The sequence below is a fragment of the Austrofundulus limnaeus genome, unplaced genomic scaffold (genome assembly GCF_001266775.1).
Source record: "Austrofundulus limnaeus strain Quisiro unplaced genomic scaffold, Austrofundulus_limnaeus-1.0 Scaffold7, whole genome shotgun sequence".
NCBI classification, from domain to species: domain Eukaryota; kingdom Metazoa; phylum Chordata; class Actinopteri; order Cyprinodontiformes; family Rivulidae; genus Austrofundulus; species Austrofundulus limnaeus.
Window position 1 is genome coordinate 5,056,548 of NW_013952409.1, and position 22,518 is coordinate 5,079,065.

The 22,518-nt window shown below is 38.1% G+C and overlaps 4 protein-coding genes across 5 annotated transcripts in view; 3 read left to right on the top strand and 1 right to left on the bottom strand.

Moving 5' to 3' along the window:
- zgc:173742 (DNA topoisomerase I, mitochondrial) overlaps positions 1-18,281 on the top strand; it is a 31,728-nt gene extending 13,447 nt beyond the window's left edge. Inside the window, exons 10-20 of the mRNA XM_014034268.1 lie at positions 719-841; positions 925-1,112; positions 2,077-2,221; positions 3,912-4,055; positions 4,303-4,488; positions 8,403-8,471; positions 14,418-14,532; positions 16,416-16,543; positions 16,690-16,790; positions 17,095-17,244; positions 17,881-18,281. Of these exons, the coding sequence (XP_013889722.1) occupies positions 719-841; positions 925-1,112; positions 2,077-2,221; positions 3,912-4,055; positions 4,303-4,488; positions 8,403-8,471; positions 14,418-14,532; positions 16,416-16,543; positions 16,690-16,790; positions 17,095-17,244; positions 17,881-17,983 (1,452 nt within the window). The 3' untranslated portion in view covers positions 17,984-18,281. The remainder of the gene's footprint in view (positions 1-718; positions 842-924; positions 1,113-2,076; positions 2,222-3,911; positions 4,056-4,302; positions 4,489-8,402; positions 8,472-14,417; positions 14,533-16,415; positions 16,544-16,689; positions 16,791-17,094; positions 17,245-17,880) is intronic.
- On the top strand, positions 15,353-15,901 carry LOC106536954 (PQ-loop repeat-containing protein 1). The gene is made up of 2 exons (XM_014034320.1): positions 15,353-15,591; positions 15,704-15,901. The coding sequence occupies exons 1-2, from the start codon at positions 15,383-15,385 to the stop codon at positions 15,879-15,881; spliced, it is 387 nt and encodes a 128-aa protein (XP_013889774.1). The 5' UTR covers positions 15,353-15,382; the 3' UTR covers positions 15,882-15,901.
- Positions 18,282-18,860: 579 nt separating the features above from the next.
- Positions 18,861-20,700, bottom strand: hsbp1b (heat shock factor binding protein 1b). The gene is made up of 4 exons (XM_014034330.1): positions 20,513-20,700; positions 19,703-19,769; positions 19,404-19,530; positions 18,861-19,289 (listed from the first exon to the last, which is right to left on the bottom strand). The coding sequence occupies exons 1-3, from the start codon at positions 20,555-20,557 to the stop codon at positions 19,409-19,411; spliced, it is 234 nt and encodes a 77-aa protein (XP_013889784.1). The 5' UTR covers positions 20,558-20,700; the 3' UTR covers positions 18,861-19,289; positions 19,404-19,408.
- Positions 20,701-20,954: 254 nt separating this feature from the next.
- The window catches only part of si:dkey-246g23.2 (PQ-loop repeat-containing protein 1), an 86,312-nt gene continuing 84,748 nt past the window's right edge, over positions 20,955-22,518 (top strand). For both annotated transcript variants that reach the window (XM_014034301.1, XM_014034294.1), the window contains exon 1: positions 20,955-21,061. The gene's annotated coding sequence lies outside the window, so the exon portion shown is untranslated. The remainder of the gene's footprint in view (positions 21,062-22,518) is intronic.

Consider the following 22,518-nt stretch of genomic DNA (forward strand, 5'->3'; position numbering starts at 1 on the left):
CCACCAGATTTTTATTTAAAACTGTACTCCTTTTTCTCACTTCGTCCGCCATTACGAGCAGGAGAAAAATCTCTGGTCGGCCCGYAGTGCATCTTGGGATAAGGTGGATCAAGAAGGCTCCATTGGACCAGCCCCTCAAATCAGGGGAAAAGGAGGACACATTAGTCCACAGCATCRGAGGAGTCTTCGGACAGAAACAGGCGCGGCACTGTGACATAAGTGGCTGATAAATTCGGCCTTCGGAGGACGCAGCCTCTCTATTCGGACACTGCTTATGGACGTCCAGACATAAGCTGGCATTGAGTTCATCTGTGTYGATGTCCTGGTAGTGACCGCTTTGATCTGGTGACCTGATGTGCAGTAACCTAGAAAAAAGGAAAAAATGACAGTTTAGCTCAACTGTTGAGCTTCTCTTCTCTGAGCTCTGCTGTGAAATAAACTTTAAGCAAGTTTAGCTGACAATTTCTCCACCACTGACTGTTTATAAAAGATCCCCAGTTGTGAAAAGTAAAGCTGTTGCAGAAAGACTTTTAMAGTACAATACCACAGAAAATACTGCTGTTGCAGTGATTGAACTCGCTGCCTTTGAATTTATTGCATTATTTCGGGATTTTTTTTTTCTTTTTACCCAGTAACTTTAAAGGTGTAACCATGGTTTTTGCTTCAAATWTAAGCTTTAAAATATTAGATATCTGTGAAACACTATGTTCCTGTTTAGGAAATGACGTCAGAGGAGAGGTCACTGATTCAAGATCTTGAAAAGTGCGACTTTGGAGAAATCCACGCCATGCACAAAGCCAAAGTGGAAGCTAGAAAAAACATGAGCAAGGAGGAGAAATTGGTAAACTTATTTTATTTATCCTATAATTTTAGTTTTGAAGCGTGTCCATTTTTGTGTCTGATGCTTTTTAATATTTGTTGTAGGCTTTGAAGGAAGCCAATCAGAAGATAGTGGAGGAATATGGCTTCTGTCTGCTGGATCACCACAAAGAACGAATTGGAAATTTCAAGATTGAGCCACCAGGTTTGTTCCGAGGAAGAGGCGAACATCCCAAACAAGGAATGCTGAAGAAAAGGATCCAACCTGAAGATGTCATCATCAACTGCAGCAAGTGAGTGGGATAAATAAATAAATAAACCTATAAAAAATGTCCCCGTTTAAAATCATACAACATAATAACTTGATCTTTTTAATTGGATTTTCACAATCATTTATTCAAACTAGTGTGGATTGTAGGACAGAAATGATTGTTTTTCCCTTTTTATTACTTGTCTGATGGAGGAAATGTAATGTACTGTTCAAAACAATAACATGTCCTGCTGTGGTTCTCTATTTTTTTCCTTATTTTTCTGGCATTCTTACAATCCAAAACCACCGTTACTCACTTTTAAGTCAATAAATATTTGGGATTTTCAGTCTTTGAAATGAAATGTAAAATGTGCTCAGTTTAGTTAGACCAAATATAACTTACTCCCTGATTTGATGTGATGTTTCACATTTCTCTCTGACACTTTTTAAGTTGTAAACAGAGACGGGACCCATCATGATGACTGTTTAGTGATTTACCACTAATTTAACAAGACAAGTTTGCTTTGTTTTCAATTTGAGCGACAACCATTTTCTCTATCAAAGTGATTGCTTCAAACAATAGTGCACATTGTTGTAAGTTTGTCATTCGTATTTACCTGGTGTGATTAAATAACAGCTGAAATCAGATGCATTAGCTGCAGACGGGTATGATTGCTGAGGTTTTTGTATTTGTCAATATTTTAAACTCAAACCAAACAGATGTCGTTAAAAAATTCATTGTGTATTTTTTAATAGAGAGCATAACTAGTAAAAAACAAAACAAAAAATCGAAGGTAAATTTTAGTGAAAAAAGGGTGGAATATTAAAAAAAAGTTGTTTATTTCTCCTGAATAAATTGCAGTCTATCAAAGTAGTTTCAGTCTATATTTCTTCCCAATTATCCCGGCCCCTGCAGTGGCACAGAGGACCCCAGGGAAACATGCTCTGAACTCATAAACCACTGAGACTGTTGACATGTTTCATGACTTATTGTCTCTTTCTGCCAGAGAGTCCCGGATCCCCGTACCACCCGCTGGTCACCGCTGGAAGGAAGTACGACATGACAACACTGTGACATGGCTCGCCAGCTGGACGGAAAATATCCAGGGCTCAATTAAATACATCATGCTCAACGCAAACTCTAAACTCAAGGTAGTCTGCTTCGAATAGGAGGGAATGCAAATGGTTATGTTTGCAGCAAATGTTGTAAACGTTTACAACCAGATAGCTTTGTAATAGGACTGTCAAATGATTAATATTTTTTATCTGATTAATCCAAAAGTAGCTGTGAATTAATCGTGATTAATCTTAAATTTAATATACATTTCTATTGCATATTGATAAAATAAATTACTTGTTATTAATTAGTTTTTAATGTTTTTATTTAGAAAACAAAACTGATGCTTAGACATGATTTTTTTGAATATAAAACAGGACCTAAAAATGCTCCAAACATACTTGAGTCAGTTAAATTTTGTCCAGAATAATGAGGTTAAATCAAGATTTCAAGGATTTTCATTCCAAATGTGTACTACATGAGGAATGAAAGATAGATACTAAGGTCACAGATGTCAGCAAAACATAAATAAATAAAATAAAATAAGCCGTAAGACAAAAAGAAAAAAAAACCTACATAATATGTTACACATGGAGTTTTTATTTTATTTATTTAACCTTTTAATTATCCAGGGGGGGTGGGGGGGTTTCTGGTAGACATTTCCAATCTAACAAAACTCATGAAGGATGGTGGTGTTGAGAGGCAAAGTCAAAGCTTCAGGCTTTTTATGTTTCCTTGAATTGATGGAAACCTTTATAACAGAATCAAAAACATTAATCAACTTTTGACAAGAACATTTAAAGTGGGGTTATTATGTAATTTCTAGACACGTAATCTTTTTTTTATTATTTGGTCTATCTAAATTCCTTGAAATTGGCCTCTGTCTCTACTGATTCTGACACTCCCACTTCATGTTTTCACAACAGTGGTTTGGGGGAGGGGTGCTTTGTGGGGCAGGGAGGAACTTTGCACAAATAGGCGGAGCTTTGTACCAGCAAGTGTTTAGGCAGCTCCACATGGCTACCGCAGAAGATGCAAGGATTTCTCAAACATGCATGCATAAGTCAAAGTAACACTCTGGGTATGTTTTGATATAAAGCTAAAAAATGTCAATTTGGTGTAATATTCACCCTTTAAGATGATTCATATTTCTTGTCCTCTTTGTCTTTTCTACCCAAAACTCATTTATTTGGCCTTTTGGATGAGAGAAACATACCAAAACAAATCTGATGTTGACATTCTTAAAGAATTTTTAATGATTAAATATTTATTTGTAAGTGAAAAAATAGCTATTGTGTACGGTACCTGCTATTAAACATATACAGCACTTTTTATTTTCCTACTTGATTCTATTTTCTCCCTCTTTGATCCGTGTCTCACGTAGAAAGGTTCTTATTCTGCTGTTAATCTCCATGACAATATCAGTGTCTTGACTGATGGCGGGTTTAATTGTATCTTGGTTGAACTCAATAACGAGTAGCAAACAGAAGATAATGAGAATTTTGTTATTAAAGTTGTGTGTCTGTGTTTCACCCTTCATTCATTTTATGATTACCATATAGAATGTTTTGATTTCAGGCTTATCAGGAGCAAATTATTTTCCATGATCGTGGAGACACTTGTTTGTTTCATGATTTTTTTTCCCCCCTCCTGTCTGGTCGTCTTTTTATTATATTAACTTGTTCTTATTGTCTTCTCTTTTTAATTTTTTCCTCTCTCTATGTAATTTCACTTTTTTTCTTTATCTCACCTTCTCCCCATTTTCATGTCATCTTAAAATTACAGGGAGAGAAGGATTGGGAAAAATACGAGGTTGCTCGGAAACTGAAGTCATGTGTGGACGACATTCGGAACCAGTACCTCCATGATCTCAAGTCTAAACAGATGGTGACACGCCAGAGAGCGGTGGCTCTGTACTTCATAGACAAGGTCTGATTTTAAGCCAGCACAAAATTAAATCAGCTCTGTTACATTTAATTAAATTATTTATTTTTGTTTCATGTCAGAAAACTCACAGCTTGTTTCTTTCTCTGCAGTTTTTATAGACGTGGATTTATCTAAAGGTCATTCAGACCACCTAATGTCAGCTTTTCTGCRATTTTTGACTGTATTTCTGGGATGGATACATGTAACAATACAATCTTTGTCTTTTTCTTTTCATCAAAAAACCTAAAAGCTGGCTCTGAGAGCTGGTAATGAAAAGGAGGAGGGGGAGACTGCAGACACAGTGGGTTGCTGCTCTCTTCGGTTCGAGCACATCACCTTACACGAGCAGCTGGATGGTAACGAGTACGTGGTGGAATTTGATTTCCTGGGTAAAGACTCCATTCGCTATTACAACAAGGTTCCAGTCATCAAGAAGGTAACTGGTGAAGAGACACTAAAAACACCCCCACATCCATAATTTCCTGCTCTTTTTGGTTGGGAAAACTTTATATATATATAAAAAACAATAACATTTTTGTCCCAATATTCTAATATAATTTGAGCTTTTCTCATCGCAAGCCATAAACTAAAACTAATAATTTATTGTGGTAAAAATACATTCAATCATAATATGCCTTTTGAGTTTAGCTGAGTCCCTGCAGAAAAAGGTCACTTGCTTCTAAATTAACAACCACAAAGCCCACAGCCTTTTTTCCCTATTTCCATTCCAGCTATACTCAACAGTTTACAGTCAAACAAAATGGTTTCTCTCAGCCAGCAGCTAGAATAAGTGCCAAATTAACTACAAAAAAACGCCACAATGTGGAAAAACAATGGTAAAGTCAAAGTGCAACCGATGTGTGAGAGAGAAAACAAGATTAGACTGAATAAATGAATCATTACAAATTTAAAAATATTACATGAACAAATAAAATAACTAACTAAAATAATTTTAGTAATTAAACAACTAAAATCTAAGATAGAATGTAAAAAATTATTTATTATAAGGAACAGTTTAAAGCTAAAGGAAGCTCATTTAACCTATTCTTGGAATGACATCTATCATGGCTGGAGGATAAGGTTTTAAATGTTGCTCTCCAGTTGCATTCATTGATATTGGAATATGCAAATGTGTAAAAAAATGATAGCAGCAGAGGCAGAAGTAATGTAAAAATTACTTCTTGTTATGATAAAACCTTAAAAAAACTCYGAATCTTGTATTTCCTGCAGTGCAAGTCAAAACCACCTTTCAGTCGACTCCAACCTGCACTCCAAATGTCACAGCAGTCATTTAGGGTTATTATTTTTTCCACCCCCTTTAATGCCGTTTAGAGTTTCATGAGTTAAATAGACTTTCAGAACTACTTAAGGTTGTTGTTTTTCCAGTGTAAAGACTAATGACAGGAAGCCTGTTGAAGCCTATTGAAAATTTCCCCGGTGGGTGATTCAGATTTTTCATAGTTCACAGTACAAGTTAATAGCCCTTTGCCGAGGTTCATTTCTACTTCGTTTTATTTTTCTATGAAGGCATTCTGTCTCTAATTTCTTGCACCAGAAGATGGAATGTTAAAGCTTTGGTGAGAGCCCACCTAAGTAAAATTGCTGAATGTTCATCCATCCATCCATCCATTTGCTTCCGCTTATCCGAAGTCGTGTCGCGGGGGCAGCAGCTTCAGAAGGGAGGCCCAGACCTCCCTCTCCCCAGCCACTTCTTCCAGCTCCTCCGGGGGAACTCCAAGGCGTTCCCAGGCCAGCCGAGAGACATAGTCCCTCCAGCATGTCCTGGGTCTTCCTGGGGGCCTCCTCCCGGTGGAACGTGCCCGGAACACATCACCAGGGAGGCATCCAGGAGGCATCCTTACCAGATGCCCGAGCCACCTCAACTGGCTCCTCTCGACATGGAGGAGCTGTGGCTCTACTCTTGAGTCCCTCCCGGATGACCGAGCTTCTCACCCTATCTCTAAGGGAGAGCCCAGCCACCCTGCGGAGGAAACCCATTTCGGCTGCTTGTATCCGGGACCTCGTTCTTTCGGTCATGACCCAAAGCTCATGACCATAGATGAGGGTAGGGACGTAGATCGACCGGTAAATAGAGAGCTTCGCTTTCTGACTCAGCTCTCTCTTCACCACGACGGACCGGTACAACGCCCGCTTTACAGCAGACGCTGCGCCAATCCGCCTGTCGATCTCCCGCTCCCTTCTTCCCCCATTCGTGAACAAGATCCCCAGATACTTAAACTCCTCCACTTGAGACAGGGYGACCCCCCTGACCCGGAGAAGTCACTGAATTAAAAATAAAAGTGAAAGTACTGAACACACTAACTGATTTTATTTTTTATTGGTTAAATTGACACAGGTATGCAGAAAATCAAACAATAGCATCAGTGCCAAACAAAGTGGGATTTCTTTTTGTTTTGTGAATAAAAAAAATGGAAAAGCCTCTTAGTTTGAGAGTCCACATGTGTGTATTTTTACCTGTAATAATATACGTGGATTTTGACTGGTTAATGAAAAATGTATTAGTAAATCATGACAATTAAGTCAAAGGGAACAAGTTTTATCACTGCTAAAATAGAAAACAGAGTGTGTTAGGATTATATGTGTTTATCTCTACTTTTAGTCATAATCTTTAAAACAATGGTCACATTTGTGTTTAGAAGTATGTGTACCGTTATGTAAATTTCGAACCCATTCTTTGGTGTCAGCCCATGCTATCTTCTATTCCAGAGATGGGAAAAGAAATGTTAACACCTGACAACCAAAGTGTTTTTTTCTTGGCAGAACATATAATTATTCAAATGAGTGCATTCAGAAGCATCACATTAGCTAGAATTAATTAGTCCCTGCATATTTTAGCATCATCAATTCCCTGGCAAATCGGTGTGATTGCTGCTAAATGTCACTTGGAATAAAAGGGAACAGGAATCAAAGAAAGGAATTTAAATTTTTAACCTCTTAAGCTGTTTAAAAGGATTGAAACGAACCATAGGGGTATATCCCAATCCATCCGTGACATTAAAACTACTGACAGGTAAAGTAAAATGCACTAATAATTCAGTTTACAAACCAAATGTTTTCAAAGGAAAACCTTTTATTGAGATGACACTGACATTAACAGCCTGAATATTGTTGCAGGCTGTGAACAACTGAACATCTTCCAGGGTGACATCACTTATTGACACCTTGGAGAATAACCGGCCCCATCACACATCAAAAACAAAATGAAGAGCACGATTCAAAACTTCATACATTGGACTGATCTTGTCTCAGTGACAGACCTACACGTTCATTCTTTTATGTATGCAGTTGTAGATGTTGACTTGAAAATTTTACAGCATAAACTATAAATGCATATTTTTCTAATCTAGAGGAAACTATTGAATAGATGTCAATCGATGTCGAGGTTGAACCATGCAGAGCACATAATAGCCCGCCAGTAACATGTCTCATGTGTCATTTGTGAATAGAAAGTCCAGAGTAAGAAGGTAACAATTGGGTGACTAATGAGTTGTCAATAAGTAATTGTGCAGCATCTCTTTGAATTTGCCAACTGAATACATATTGATCAGAGCCTCAGAGGGTTTTTGTTTAAAATTCAGTACTTACTGTAGCTCTTACCCAGTCTGACAGAATGGTTTAATCAAATGATGTCAGTGTGGAGACTAATATAGACAAATAAAAATGTTGCGTACAGCCAGCTTACTGAGCATCTCTTTTTAAATTATTGTTTGCGTTTTCAGTATGCATTCTCCAAAACCCACAAAACATTCAGATCAGCTCTCTTTGATGTTTTGTTTGGCTGATTTTTTAAGACAGATTCACAGATCTCAGATTTAGCATTTTTACTTTTTTAAATAATATTTTTAGATCACAAATACAAAGCTGACATCCAAATCTGCCAATTATTGCCTGTGTGTTTTGTATAAAGAAACACATTTGTTGCTGTTAATTGSTGTTTTGCATATTTCAGTGGTTCATTCTGACAACTGAAGGAACATCTGTGACATCTGTGGAACTCAGTCACTGAAAATGTCAGATATAATTGCACCGATTTTACTCCTCTGGCACTGCCGTGTGATGGGCGAATTAAGAAACACATCCATACACAGCAGTGATTCCAAACTGTACTGAAATGCATATGTTCATTTATTGGTTATAAGAGCTTTTCAGTTACTGCCAAACGTGTTAATTTATTAATGTTTTCTTCTCAGGTTAAACAGCTATCAGAACATTCAGCATAACACCCTGAACATTATGTTCAGCCTCAGGTCAAAAGAAGAAACTGAGACAATAAATGTTCATTTTTAAGGTTTAAATCTCAAGATATTTTATCTAACTTGTTGGTTTCAGGTTTTCAAGAATCTCAAACTTTTCATGGAGAACAAGGAACCTGGAGATGACCTCTTCGACCGTCTGAATGTGAGTGTGTCACGGTCTTATTTTCCTGCTTTATGTGATACCAGTTTTTCTACATGGGAAGTTTRGTAATCTTTGTTGAATTTACATTTGATTAAGTACTAAATTTTGTTGTCAAAAGAAATTGTTTAAGAAATGTTCCGAAAACTATTCAAAAGTTCAGAATTTGTGTTGCTTTTTKCAGGAAACAACCTGAACTTGGGTACTGGCTTGTGTAAAAAGTGAGAAACCTCTCTAAGATGTGTAAAGAGTAAAATGTAGAAAAACACGGGGAAAGCAAAATAGAATTAGTTTTTTCTTTTTAATGGACAAAGGACAGAAGTAAAAGGAGAAGCGGGTACTAAATTGCAAGGTGCGAGAGATGAGATTGGCTGAGGATGAGCCGTTGCTGTGGATAGATGAAAGGGCTAAAGCGAGGTAACGGAAGGTGAGGAGAAGAGKAAGAATATTAGAAGCAGAGAGACTGAAAGCGGGAGAGGAGTTTCAAAAGAAACGGGGACGGACTCTGGCAGATAAAAATGAAAGTGTGCAAGGGAAAAATTTAGAGTGAACATGCTGGGTGGATGAATTTCCACACATCAAATCTAGCATCCTCTCAGCTGCCTCTGCAGCTGCAGGGAGCCAGGCCACACACACTGTACATGTCAGCTTTCTTAGGCTGCTTACAAGAAATACAAAGCTAAAAGACAAAAAATAAATAAATAAATAATTCATTGTGTTTTTTTTTTTTTTTTTTAAGAAAATGCGTTCTAAACTATTGTAGCTTGTTGTAGAAATTTGGCTTTTCTCACAGGAAATCTGTTTATTTTTTTTTTTTTCCGGCTGATCCCTTCTGCAGGGGTTGCCAGAGCGGGTGAACTCATGTGAAAGATGTAGCAATTGTTTTACACCGGATGCCCTTCCTGATGCAAGCAGGGCTCAAACTCACAGCCTCAGGATTACAAGAGCGCAGCCCCAAACTCACTGTCTGATGTGCTTTGGTCAAATATTCTGATTGAAATGCATCTTTTTTCCCCCCAACGCTTTAAGGAGAAGCAGGATTGTTGATTCGAACTTATCCAACAAATGAAACGCTTCCTTTGGAAAAATGTGTTGACCGGCATGGAGGGGAAAATAAAGAGATGCTGTAAAGAAAGCACGTTGGACATCAAAGAGGCTACCTTGTGTTGGTGTGTTAAGGCTGGCAGATGGGAAAAAGAAGAACAGAGTTCAGAATGTAAGCTGGAGATGATGAACATGGGAAACGTGGTTCTCCCTTTGATTTCAGTTTGTCAGGAATGTTTTTGTCTTGGACGTGGAGTAGTAATAGTTATTTATGGCCGTCCTGATGGAAAGGCCGGTRCAGGAAAAGCAGGATTAAGAGGAGGAGGTTGGAGGAGAAAGATGGAGTCATTAAGATGTGATAATTGGTTTCTTATCAGCATCTTTCACACTCTGCATGTCCACACACCCCTGCTCACATGTCCCAGTTTACACTCACAGCTGAGTGCTAAAAGGGAGAGATGGTGGCTTAAAAAATTTAGAAGAGAGAAAAGATAAAACTGAGTGAACCAGCATKTTTGTTATTGCTCTTCTGAATTTTACTTTAAAATTGATAAAAAAATAAAAAATCAAAAACAAACAGTTGTTCCTTTTTTTAAAGAGGTGAGAGAGAAAAAATGTTCACCGGTTGAAATGTTCTATTTAGATGCTTTAGAAACATAGTAAAAATTGGTGTGTTTTGTTTTCCTGTGTGGCTCCTCCCCTAGTTTACCCACCAGGACACCGTTGGGTCTTGGAGAGGAGACAGTGTCTCCTTCTTGGTTTGGAGGTGATTGACCAGACTTACAGCCACCTGGGGTGGCCTGTGTGGCCGAGTCCGGCATGTCTCCTCCAGGAGACAGGGGTGGGAGCCTTTAGCTCGGCCTCTAGCTGCCTTCCTTCCGGTGGTCGCTCCCTTCATGAACCCCAGCCTCTGGATCAGCGCAGTAGCTCAGGACGCCTCCAGCAGCCGGTCACCACCGCTAATGGTAGCCGCTCCCTCTTAGGATCTGCACTTCTTACAATGACCGAGATAATGTTCAGGGGAACTGTTAAAGGGAGTTATCCCMTCTCCCCAGGCTAATAACCATTAAAAAATGAACTTATTATCAAGTTATGACTTTATCATTACCTCTTGGCTTCAAAGTAAACACACTCCTTAATATGTTAATACCTTGTTGCTCTGAAGTAATGACACACTCATGTAATCAGAGAAAAACTTTAAAAAACAATGTCCAGTCATGGAATTGTCTTTATGATGCTGTAAGCAGTTTAATAGAAATTTGCAAGAAAAGCCACATTTGATTATACAGATTAAAAATATTGAACAATAATTGATGGTGGTAAAAATAAAGAGATCTAAGATGCTGACCTAACCTTGTGATTAAGCTGTGTGGCATTTTCTGTTAATTTGGACGGCAGGACAGTTGGAGTAGAGTTCTTTTTACCTCCATGAAAAGTAGCAGACTGTTGCCAGAGAGAACTTCTCAAAGCTGGGTTGTTTAATCTGGTCTTTGGTCTGTAGATTGCTGGAGAGCAGTGTGGCAGCTTGTCCCAGCTGAGATGCCTCTTAGACCTGTTGCTCCTCTTCTTAGGCTGTCGTAGCCTTTGCTGCCTCTTCTCCAGACRGGGCCAGAAGATGACTTACTGCTGAAACTGCTCCCTTTTTATACTATTTTTGGGCTATCTTACCACCCTTTCTGTCATTTCGTGATAGGCTGGGGTTTTCCACCACTGGACTTTTTGTGTACTTTCCAGAGTGAAGTAAYTTTGCCGATCCTTGTAATAGGACTCCCAGGGACTTTCCGTGGTGAGGTAAACCGACTTGTCTCTACMACAGGGCCTCTAGGACTTTCCAGACAAAAACCCCACTTCTCATTTTTTCTATTATTGTTCCTCTGTTTTGCAGAAGTACAGTCTGTCCTTTTTACCATCCAAATGTAGCACACACACCCTTTCTTCATTTTAAGACATACAATAGCACTTCTCTTAAATCACCATCTAACATTAAAACACATTAATTATCACAGTACATTAGTTAAATTACACTTTGCAATAAGCATATAATTATCACACTTGTTATTTATTTGCCAGCATTAAAATCAATCAAAATTAATACTTATTACTAGTGCTGGGCGGTATACCGTTTTGTACCGAATACCGGTTTTTATTTTTAYATGAATTTTTTGAATACCGGACATTCCAGTTTAAATAGCAGAACGTTTCGTCGCGGCCGCCAGTGAACTGTTGTTTCCCGGCGGACATTTTTCCTTGCTGCACCGCTATGTACGTTAGCATGCTAATGTTTGGAGCAGCTAGTTGCAGCCGCGGGTGGCGATTCCGCTGCTTATATTGACTGACATTTAAAAAAAACATCCCGTTTTCGCCGTCACTGAATGTAGTTAACACCTCTTCAGTGACGTGCACAGTTAGATTTAACACGGTTTATTATGGAGATGTTATGCTGATGGAGACTTAATGTGGTTTTATTGTGAAAAGCCTGGGGGAAGTAGTTCGTAGTGGAGTTAGAATTGACTGGTGTGCAAGGTGAGTCGTGCTGATAAGCTTTAATAAATAACATAAAACAATAGACCCRATCATAATCTTTTCTTAACCCTCCTCCTTCACGACTGGACCAAAATGCATGATTACTGTCTCCAAMCACCAGTCAGAGAAGAACAGACACAGAGGAGGGAAACAGCGACACAGACAGAGGTACAGTAAAAGAAAACAAAGTCAATAAGCAGGGTTTGTACATTTTATTATCAGCTGAGCTGTGATGAAAAGAAAAATACCGTCAAATACCGTGAAACCGGTGAAAATGTTAAATACCGTGATATAAAATTTTGATCATACCGCCCAGCTCTACTTATTACTCCTTATCACTCCTTATTACTCCTTCACTTTCTTCTACCTGCGTTTCTCTTCTCTCAGGCCCATTATTCCTGCATCCCGGTCTCTCTTATGGCCTCTCTTTCTGTCGCGTCCTCCTCTCTGTTGGGGGTCAAAGACAGGCTCCGCTGACCTGTTTCCAATCCTTGTAATGGTTGGCACAGCCAGGTTTCTTGACAGTTTGGATAAAAAGTTATTTTATTCAAAGTCAGTAATTTCACCAATATGTTGCATGAATTACAAATGAATGAATGGGAATTTTATTCATTTTAACTAGTTTAAAATGAACATTGCTTGTAAAAGATGAGAGCACAAACTCTTAGCACACTTCAGAATATCAAGTTTAGGTGTAGAACAATGAATGAAGTAAAATGATAACCTAACAGGGCTGAAGATATTATTTTCTAATTAATAAATCAAATGGTCTAAAAATTGAGAGAATTGGACTTTTTAAATTAAAATGATTTGTGCGTCAGCAAAGTGAAATATCCCGTTTTAAAAGCAGTCTGTTTCGTCACAAAACTCCAAACTAAAAGGCTGTTTTTTATTTTTATGCATCAGAATGAATGCACAAAGGAACCCTGGTTTAATAAGACCTTTCAGTGCTGATTGATCGTACTCAGTAACATTTCAAAGAAATAATACTCGTTTTGAGAAGGATGTGAAATGCTTAGTCATGAAATACAGTAGCTGCACACATGCAGTCTTGTTAAAATTATTCCAACTGAAGATGCAGAAGTTTATCAGTTTTCTCCAGAAGCATCTTCCTGAAAGCCTCTATTATCTGCTGTTAACTATAACCTCAAAGCCCGTTCTTTAACTAAAGCTGCAGTCGTATGATTACCTTTAGTACAATTTAGTCCCCACCTGATGGTTTAGTTGCTGTTTTTCTCCCTCATCCTCTCTACTTTATATTCTTTTCTTCTGTTTTTTTTTTACCCAATGCAGAGAATACTGAAGAATATTTTAGGAGGTTAGTGGATATTTCTACCAGGAACTGGTTGCATCAACACAAATTTACTTAAAGTATGATGATGAGAAAGTCAAACATGTTGCATACCTTTTTTTTAGATGATGAATCATAAAAGGTTGTAATCCCATGTTTTAGTCGGGTGACACGGATGACCTGTACAAGCACTTGTGTGTATGCAGTGTGCGCACACAACACACCATGTCGGTGGAGTTAAGGCTGTGAGAACTAACCACACATGCCCTCRAACTGGCAGACTCCCTCATTAGTATTGCTGGGACAGAGTCGGGCAGCTCATTAGCAGGGCAGACAGCAGCTAAACTGTACGTGCATGGTCCGCAGCACATTCGTGCACTTGTATAGTTCGTATACATAAAAAATATACTTGTTTGTTAATAATGGGCTCCTTCAACCTCTAAAAATCACCTTTTCGGTTTTCTATTTATCCAAATGATTTATTTTGAGCTCCTGAGCGAAATGATGTTTTTCGACTTGGATCCATAACCAAAACACGTGGGTTGAACTTGACTTAAAACTGGTTACTTTCTTTAATAAGAATTGAAGTGGATTTCAGCTTGTTTGCTGCACAATGCCTTGAGGTGACTCATGATCCGGCACTATATAAATGAACTAGATTGAACTTTTGCTTGCTTGTTCGATTTCTCCAATATTCACCACGTATCAATAAGWATGAGATTATTTTTCTTGCTTTTATTTCCCCCTGGACTCTGTGCATTTACAGTTAGTTATTTGTGGTGTTCTTTTTAAACCGCTGTCGGTTTATAGGATAACTAATCTCTAACCACAGGCTATGACAAATCTAACTTGCTGTAAGAAATGCCAGATGGGAAATGGTACTATGATCTGTCTTAATCTCACTGCGCTAATGGATCATAATAAAGACTTAAAGGCTAKTTTATGTTTATTTGCAATCCTGTAGAAGCATTCAACACCACAGAAGCACATAACCGCAGTGCCACCTGGTGGTTGAGAGCATTTTGAACTAATGGTTTTRTGATAACTTGTTTTTTAATGTCTGTACGTCTCCTGGCTGTTTGTCGTTGCAGACGAGCCTTCTRAACAAACATCTGAGCTCTCTGATGCCTGGTCTGACTGCAAARGTTTTCAGGACTTATAACGCCTCCATCACCCTGCAGCAGCAGCTGAAAGAGCTCTCRAACAGTAAGTCACACATTCAGCAGGCTTTAAAGAGGCTAACTCTACATAAACTATACAGCATAAMGAAGTTTCTGAAAGCAACGGTTCATTTTCCTCAGCTCATTATCTGCCCAGCTTGTTATTATGCAGCCCTCTATTCTTGATTTTATTCATGATATAGTAATGTCTGTAAGCTTTTTCAGCTCTGGCAGGAGCACATTACTGTACCCAGTGCTGTGCAGCTCTGCTTACCTCTTATCAAGGTCCCATCAGCTGCCTCTGCTACAGATTCTCCATCAGAGATAGAAGTGTTACTCTTCTCTTTTCCAAACTGCTGCTGGGAGCCGGACATGTTAGTGTTACATGAGCCCCAGAATAAATTAAAAAAAGATAAAAGGGATTTTAGTCATTTAAATCCAACAGAGGAATAAGAAATGTGTATTTGGAGAAGGGTATGAATACATACACTCACCGGCCACTTTATTAGGTACACCTGTCCAACTGCTCGTTAACACTTAATTTCTAATCAGCCAATCACATGGCGGCAACTCAGTGCATTNCCAAAAGATACATTGACCATTTCTGCACAGTTATCAAATTTGTTGCATTCAGGGCTCAAAGACTCCACTAGTGCTGATTAGGTAGCTTCAATTTGCACAGAAGTTAGTAAAAAATCCACTTTGAAACCAAGATCATAATTCTGTTGGTCCGCTACTATTCTGCTCTAGAACTTCAAATCCCACTTCAGCATATTATTACTTTGTTATTTTACTTTTAAATAATCGATTCCAAAAGTTCCTCTGAGGGATCCTGATCAGCTTCTGTGTGGTACTTTTCAGCTTATTAGGTGCCCCTACAAGACCCTTTTGCTGTGATGGATGAAGAGGTGGTCCTGCAAGAAGAGGACATGGACGGCTCATGGACGCTGCTGTCCTTGTTGGCGTCCGTCCTCATGGTGTTTGGGGGGTCCCTGCCGTATGTCCCTCAGTATCAGGAGATCCAGAGGATTAGCAACACCGAGGGCTTCTCCACCAGAGTGTGCCTGGTGCTGCTTATAGCCAACATCTTACGCATATTTTTCTGGTGAGCATATTATTTAAACAAGAAAAAGGAAAACTTTAGTGTGCTGTCTGGGTTGTAAGCACGGATTCTCCTTCGTGAACGGTTTCTGCTTGATTTCCGATCGCTCTCACAGGATAGGCAAGCAGTTTGAGCTGACTCTGCTGCTTCAGAGCGTGGTGATGATCGTGACCATGTTCGCCATGCTCCATCTCTGCTGCACGGTCCAGAACAACAACCAAGTCAGCACCAAGCAGCATCGACTCACAGGTGAGCGCCTCCTGCCAAAACTGACAGCCTGCGTGTACAGCTGAGGTGGGAACACATTCCTAAAGTTTTTACACCACTAGAAATGAACTCCAAGACTGCAAATCACATTTCTGTTACTCCGATCCTCTCTGTCAGCAGTTTAAATGCCAAGTCAGGCATTTGTATTTCTTGCCAAAAGAGGGAGCCATTTGAAAAGCTTAAATAGAAACATTCTGCTGGGAGACTGACTTTCTCTTTATTCAATAGTTACACGTAGTCAGATGTTGGCTAAATAATTGCTACTTGTTTTTGTCCCATTAGAGAAAAAAAATGCATTTTTTTAAAGCATATTTTAAAAAGTTTTAAAATTTATGTGTTGGAGCCTTGGATGTGAGTCATGTCATGAAGAAGAGGTGCCTTAGAAAGTGAGGATGTGTGTCTGTGATTGATTAAGCTGACTGTAATATCATTGTTCATTCTGTGTGCGTGTCTGTGTGTGTGTGCATGTGTGTGTGTGTGTGTGTAATTGTAGTAAGATGTGTTTTCTTGTTAGACTTTTCTTGTTTAAATACAAATTGTGATTCTTTCACCACCCAAAGAATCTGACAATGTGGCAGAGAAAATGCTGTCCTACAACCGGGCCAACAGAGCTGTCGCTATTCTCTGTAACCACCAGCGGGCGCCACCAAAGACCTTCGACCAATCAATGGCAAACCTTCAGGCCAAGGTAAGGCAGCTGTGTTTAGTTCTCTGCCCTCGGTCACAGCTGCTTAACATTCAAGACACACAATGAATATATTTTAAAACCTCCACAGCTTAGTTTTTTTTAGTATTGTATATGGAAGGACTTATGTTTTTGTTTCTTCCACTCAGATTGATGCTAGGAAGGAACAGCTGGCTCTCGCTAAAACAGAGCTGAAACAGGCCAAGAAGGAAGCAAAGACCAAAGGCAGCTCAGACCCTAAACTGCAAAGGTAAACGTCACAAATACTCACCTAAACAACCACAGTCTGCAAAGTTATTTGATGGAATGTGATTTACTGTCATCAGCTGCAATCACTTAACTTTTACAAAACTCCGTTTCTGTAAAGGCACATTTTCTCCAGGTTTTACATTTACTGTTTTTAGTTATTTATAGACAACACATCCATATTTTAAGAATGAGTGGATGTAACATTAAAGAACACTTTCTTTTTTTATTTTATTTATTATTATTTCTTTTTTACCTTTGCCATCAGTTGTTGTTTTTTTTCCAGCATCATGTATTTATCTTGTCAGTTTGGTGGAGCGAAAGAAGGCAGCAGTGAAGCGCTGTGAGGAGCAGCTTCTGAAGATGGAGGTCCAGGCAACTGACAGAGAGGAGAACAAACAGATTGCTCTGGGTACCTCAAAGCTCAACTACCTGGACCCACGRATCACTGTGGCCTGGTGAGTTTATACTAATCTAAAGTGAGCGCCGCACAGAATCGTAAACAAAGCAACAGTGAAAGAATTGATGAATGTTTAGTGGATCTCAACCATTTATGAAAGAAAATCCTAATTATTGTGTTAATATAAATAAAACCATAAATCTCAAATTAGACATTAGATGTAAAACTAGCTGTGATATTAAACTTGTGGAAATAGTTGACCAAAGTAACAAACCATTTTCAAAATACACCATCTAAAAACTTCAAATGTTTTCTTTTTAAAATCCTAATAAACTCACTTGAAAGTTGTTAAACTTTCAACTAAACAAGTCACCGGTTGACATTAACATTCATTCTATGTAATGTAGGAAATAAACAGTTACAAATTGTACAGTTTTTTTTCCTTCAAAAAATCGATCAGAAATAAATGTCATGGTTTAAACATAATTGAGTACAATATGAAGCTAGATGAGTATTACAGAATTTAAGGTGATTTATTTTGTCTTTATTCAGAGATGATTGTTTCAACTGCTAATAAATATTCATTTATACATCATCCATATAATTTTGTTTGTTGGTGAGTGAAAATCTTAAATTGTGTTTACATGGAAATGAGTTGGTGGTTGAAGCTAAAAGTGAATGTTTATTTCTCCAGGTGTAAGAACATGGAGGTGCCTATAGAGAAAATCTACAATAAAACCCAACGAGAGAAGTTTGCCTGGGCCATCGACATGACGGAAGCAGACTTTGAGTTCTAAATCTTCACTTCTGAAACTCCAAAATCATAAACTGACTCCATTATACAACCAAGGAACCTTTTTACTTTATAGAACATACTAGAAATGCAATATTAGACTGAAGATGGGCTGCAGAGTGGTACAATCAAGCTTAATGTTATTGTTCACTACTGTTTTTTGTTTTTGCTTTGGGCTCTTATTTTGCCAAAATTTGCATATTGTTTATTTTTTTATTTTAATTTTTTTCAATAAAGGTTCCTACTTGGCAAAGTGAAGATGTGATATTGTCAAAAAAATTAGATTTTGTAGATATGGTTGTTGGAAGTGCCTTAATTGCATGAGTTTAAATTGAATTATGCATTATTTCTCTCAGCTTAGTTGAYGAAGATTAAAACATGATTTCACCATCAGTGTGGACCACAAAGCATGCAACCTTCAAATATTTCTGACAGCGAACGTGCATAAGTCTTAAACGTCTAAACATTTCTTTAAAATATTTAGTCAAGGTCCAAACTGTATATCAAATCCCTCTTTGGGAATCACTTTGTTAGGATAAAATACAGATTTATCCATGTGACTTTGTTTGGCATTTTTATAAATTCAACTAAAATGGAAACAAACCATTRGACAGGCTGCTGATGGCAATGTGAAGATCCAATTTAAACTTGGTTCAATGTTAAATGGGTTGGACAAACAATTTAATGAAATTTCGGGAAGCTTGTAAAACAAATATCGTTATTTAAGAAAAAGGTTTAGTTGCAATCAAAACAAAGAAATGAAGTGGCTAAAGACTTATGCACTGCACGGTAAATGTTCTGGTTTATAAAAATAAACAGCACCTTGTATTTTTCTTTGCGTCCCCTTCTGCAACCAATCAAATATGTATCAGATTGCAAACTGCAGTATATGAGATCGATTTAATAGAATATTAGAAGTGGAATGCATATCACAAACAGTGCTGTTTATCAAACACTTGGTTCAGTGCGTCACTGGTAGCGTGGTTCTATTGGCCTGTTGCCAGTGGGTTTTAGTTCTCAGCAAAGGMTGGGTCAGAACAGACCCTCTGCACCATCACATCAAGGGACTGACTGATACAATTAAACGACAGCAGCTAAAAAACACTGCATTCCTCTAAAGTTCTAAAAGGCATACCACTAGCTTACAAATGACGTTCAATCGTTCAAGTCATAACGTTACTGTAACCGTTTCACAATATTCAATATATAAAAAACATGTCACATAACAGCAAATCAACAGGTCATTTTCAGTTAAAAAGGCTGCTCCTCCTGGATCCAGGACCATATAGAATGCCTTCTTGTTTATGAACCTGGAGAACAGGACAGGAAAAAAAAGAGGAGGGGGGTTATGTTCATGAGCATACACAAAATCTGGCAAATTAAGCATGAGAACCCAGTAAAAGCTTGCTTTCTACATCTCTTACCTTCATTACGATCCTTGACCTTCTTTAGCCTTTTCCGGTGGTGCCTCGATCTCTTCAACACCAGCCTGGGTCATCAAGTCAGCAATGTTCTTCTCCAGGTCATCGATACGTGTGCTCATCTCATCAAGTATATGTTAGTTAAGAAAAATCCTATTTAATAGATTAATTTTGAAAAAGTTAAAAGTTCCCCAAATTTCTGCTAAACCAGTATTTGATTATGCTATTTAAAAAAAAAATCAATATTTGAATTAAAAGAAGACTAAATGATAAAACTGAGTCCTGGCACATTGTAAGGATATTTCTCCCAATTATCTGGTCTGACATGGTCTGGAACTTGTCCTGCATCTGTTGCAGGAGTGTCTGAACCTGTGGGCAAGAAAACATTAAAGTTGGTCAACTAGAACACCAATTAAATATAGTTTATTTGAATGTTAAACATTCCTAGTCTTTATCTGGCAATAAACAACATACAGCYATGTTTTTTAAAGGTAAAAAAAAATCTTTCTCCCACTCTGTTAGTAGCCATGGAGATGTTTTGAACTCACTGTTTAAGAGCATGTGTGCTGCACAGTGAAAGCAGCAACGCACCCACACAGTCATAACATTATCAAATTGCTGATCTTAAAAAAACAGGGTCTGGAGGCGTCATTCAGTGCTTATTCCACCAACTTTGGCTCATTTCCACGGTAACACACACATTACCCACGATGAAGACCTTTTAGAAGCTTTATCGTGTAAGTTCAATTTATTCATTATAATGGACACTGACAATTATATATTTTTTCATACTATCAAACAAATATACAGCTGTGAGTTCATAGAACAGATAAGTGATGTGCAGTTTCCATTTGGTGATGACATAATTTGCATGACCGATCATTGAATATTAAATTGTGATGACGCTGAGCAAATGTCAGCAGTTTAATTCTGCCAAAATAAAATAACCATACGTGYGCAATTTTAATGTATCTTAAATAAGGACGATGGCTAGACTGAATAAACTTTGGAACCTAGCTTGTTAAAACTTAGCATTCTTGTTAGCAAAGCCAGCTAAAGCTGTGTAGCTAGTAGCACTAGCCAGGCTAGCTCGAATCACGGTCACGACTTACCACATTGGTAAGATCCTGCACCGATTTGGGGTCCGTCTCWGCCATGTTGTGATGTTAGTGTTAATAAGTGCCTTCAGAGTACTGGAAAAATAAATCAACTATTAAACCGCTGCTTACTAGTAGATGTGTTTCTGCTCGCAATAAACAACCACCTAACGCCCAGAGTCAGCAGCTGCTTCCACAACAAATGAAATCTCGCGAGAGTTCCGTCATCGCTAAGACGTGTGGGAGATGTAGTTTTGGGTGAAGAACAGTAATTTTTTTACAACTTTGTTGAATTTCATATTAAAAATATTGTATGCATTGTYGTATAACACTTAATCAAATATAATGAAATAAAAACAACAACTTTAACACGAGGATTAGAGAAATGTTATACTTTAAAAAAGTATGCGCGCGCGCGTGTGAGAACAGCTGCGCGCGCACGTTTCTTTTCCTCTGAGCGAGTTGGGATTTGAAACTTCAACTTGGAGCTGACGGGGAAACAGTGTGTTTTCACTTCAAAGTATTCACGTTAAGTGAATAAATGAGAGCGAATGAAGGCGACTGGTGAGTACAGCTGGAAACTGGTAAACAAAAACACAAAATGTTAAACGACTGTTGCGGTTTTAGAATCTAAAAACCCCCAGAGACTAGAGAGGAACATAATCTGATCCGACGTTATTGTGAGCATAACATTCCTCAGAGTATTTCTCGGACTTTAAAAATCTCAGTGTAGCGACAACTATAGGCCTATATATAAATTGGGTTTCCTTATTTTTATTTATAATAATGACTAATCGCGTTTGTGCTTTGCAAAGCAAGCCCAGAAGCCCGAAATTGATGCAGTTGTGTGCGTTAATATGTTGGCCCAACCCCGTTAAACTATGCTTTCCTTACACAACCAGACTTGTTCTGTTGTCAGARATGGCCCAACACTAGGTTTACTCCCAACACCAGTAATAACCCAAACAAAAACAGTACATAATTGTGTTTGTAATCCTAAAAGTGATGTGCATAAATCATTGTCCTGCAGAGCAATGCTTTATCTCATTGCTACTGAGTTCAAATAAAAATATATTTGATGACATTTCATGTTGACTTTGTGCACTGGTAACAAATGCATCAGCTGAAAATGCTAATATTGGAAATGAGTTGCAAACAGAGAACCTGTTGGTGAGGTTTTTGTTGCAACAAATCCACTTCCTAATGTTGTGATTTTCTGCTCACTGACACAGACACTGTGATAYCTGTGGAGAACATGTATGTACTGGTTTTGCAATAGTTTTTTTTTCTCCCTGTGGAAATATGTAATAGGTTGCCCAACCAAAACTAGAGGCCAGGAACAAGAATTTGTCAGTACCACAACTTTTTATTTACATAAGACCCATGCTTCTGTAACTGTACTTTTCAGTATGCTTAGAATATAGGTCAGGATCATGTGTACATAGTAACAGTCCTGGATCAAGATGTTTTTTTCTGTTTCTAATGAGCTGTCTCATGCATCTTCTGTGCTATACAGGGCAATGTAATGTAAAACCAAAAATCAGGGCATTGGCTCTCAAACTTTTATTTTTAATTACCTCTGGAAGCTTTCCAAGTACCACCATTATGACCATCGTTAAAACATGTTCACATCCAGCAGCGCCAGACACACTGTTGTTTTCTTTCTTTTTTGTTCTCACAACAAAAATAGAAATTTGAGACGACTGTAAAGATTTCTGGTCAGTGTATCTTTTGGTCATCGGATTTTCATTTTAGAAATGGGTATTAAAAAAACAAGAATTGAGTGGATATTTGATTTTTGTTTCAAAATACTGAAAATAAAATTCAAACACAAAGTGTTTCTCATTGTTAGTGTCTAAAGGGGATGAGCAAAAWTTTTTAAATGATTTGAGTTTCATTTTCTGTTTCAGATAACAAAAAAGAAAATTAATTTAAGACAGAAACAAAAAAAAGGCTTGTTTGTTCATAATCCATGACAGGTCGTGCCAATTTACTGTCTCCCTACAAATAATCTGTTTCAC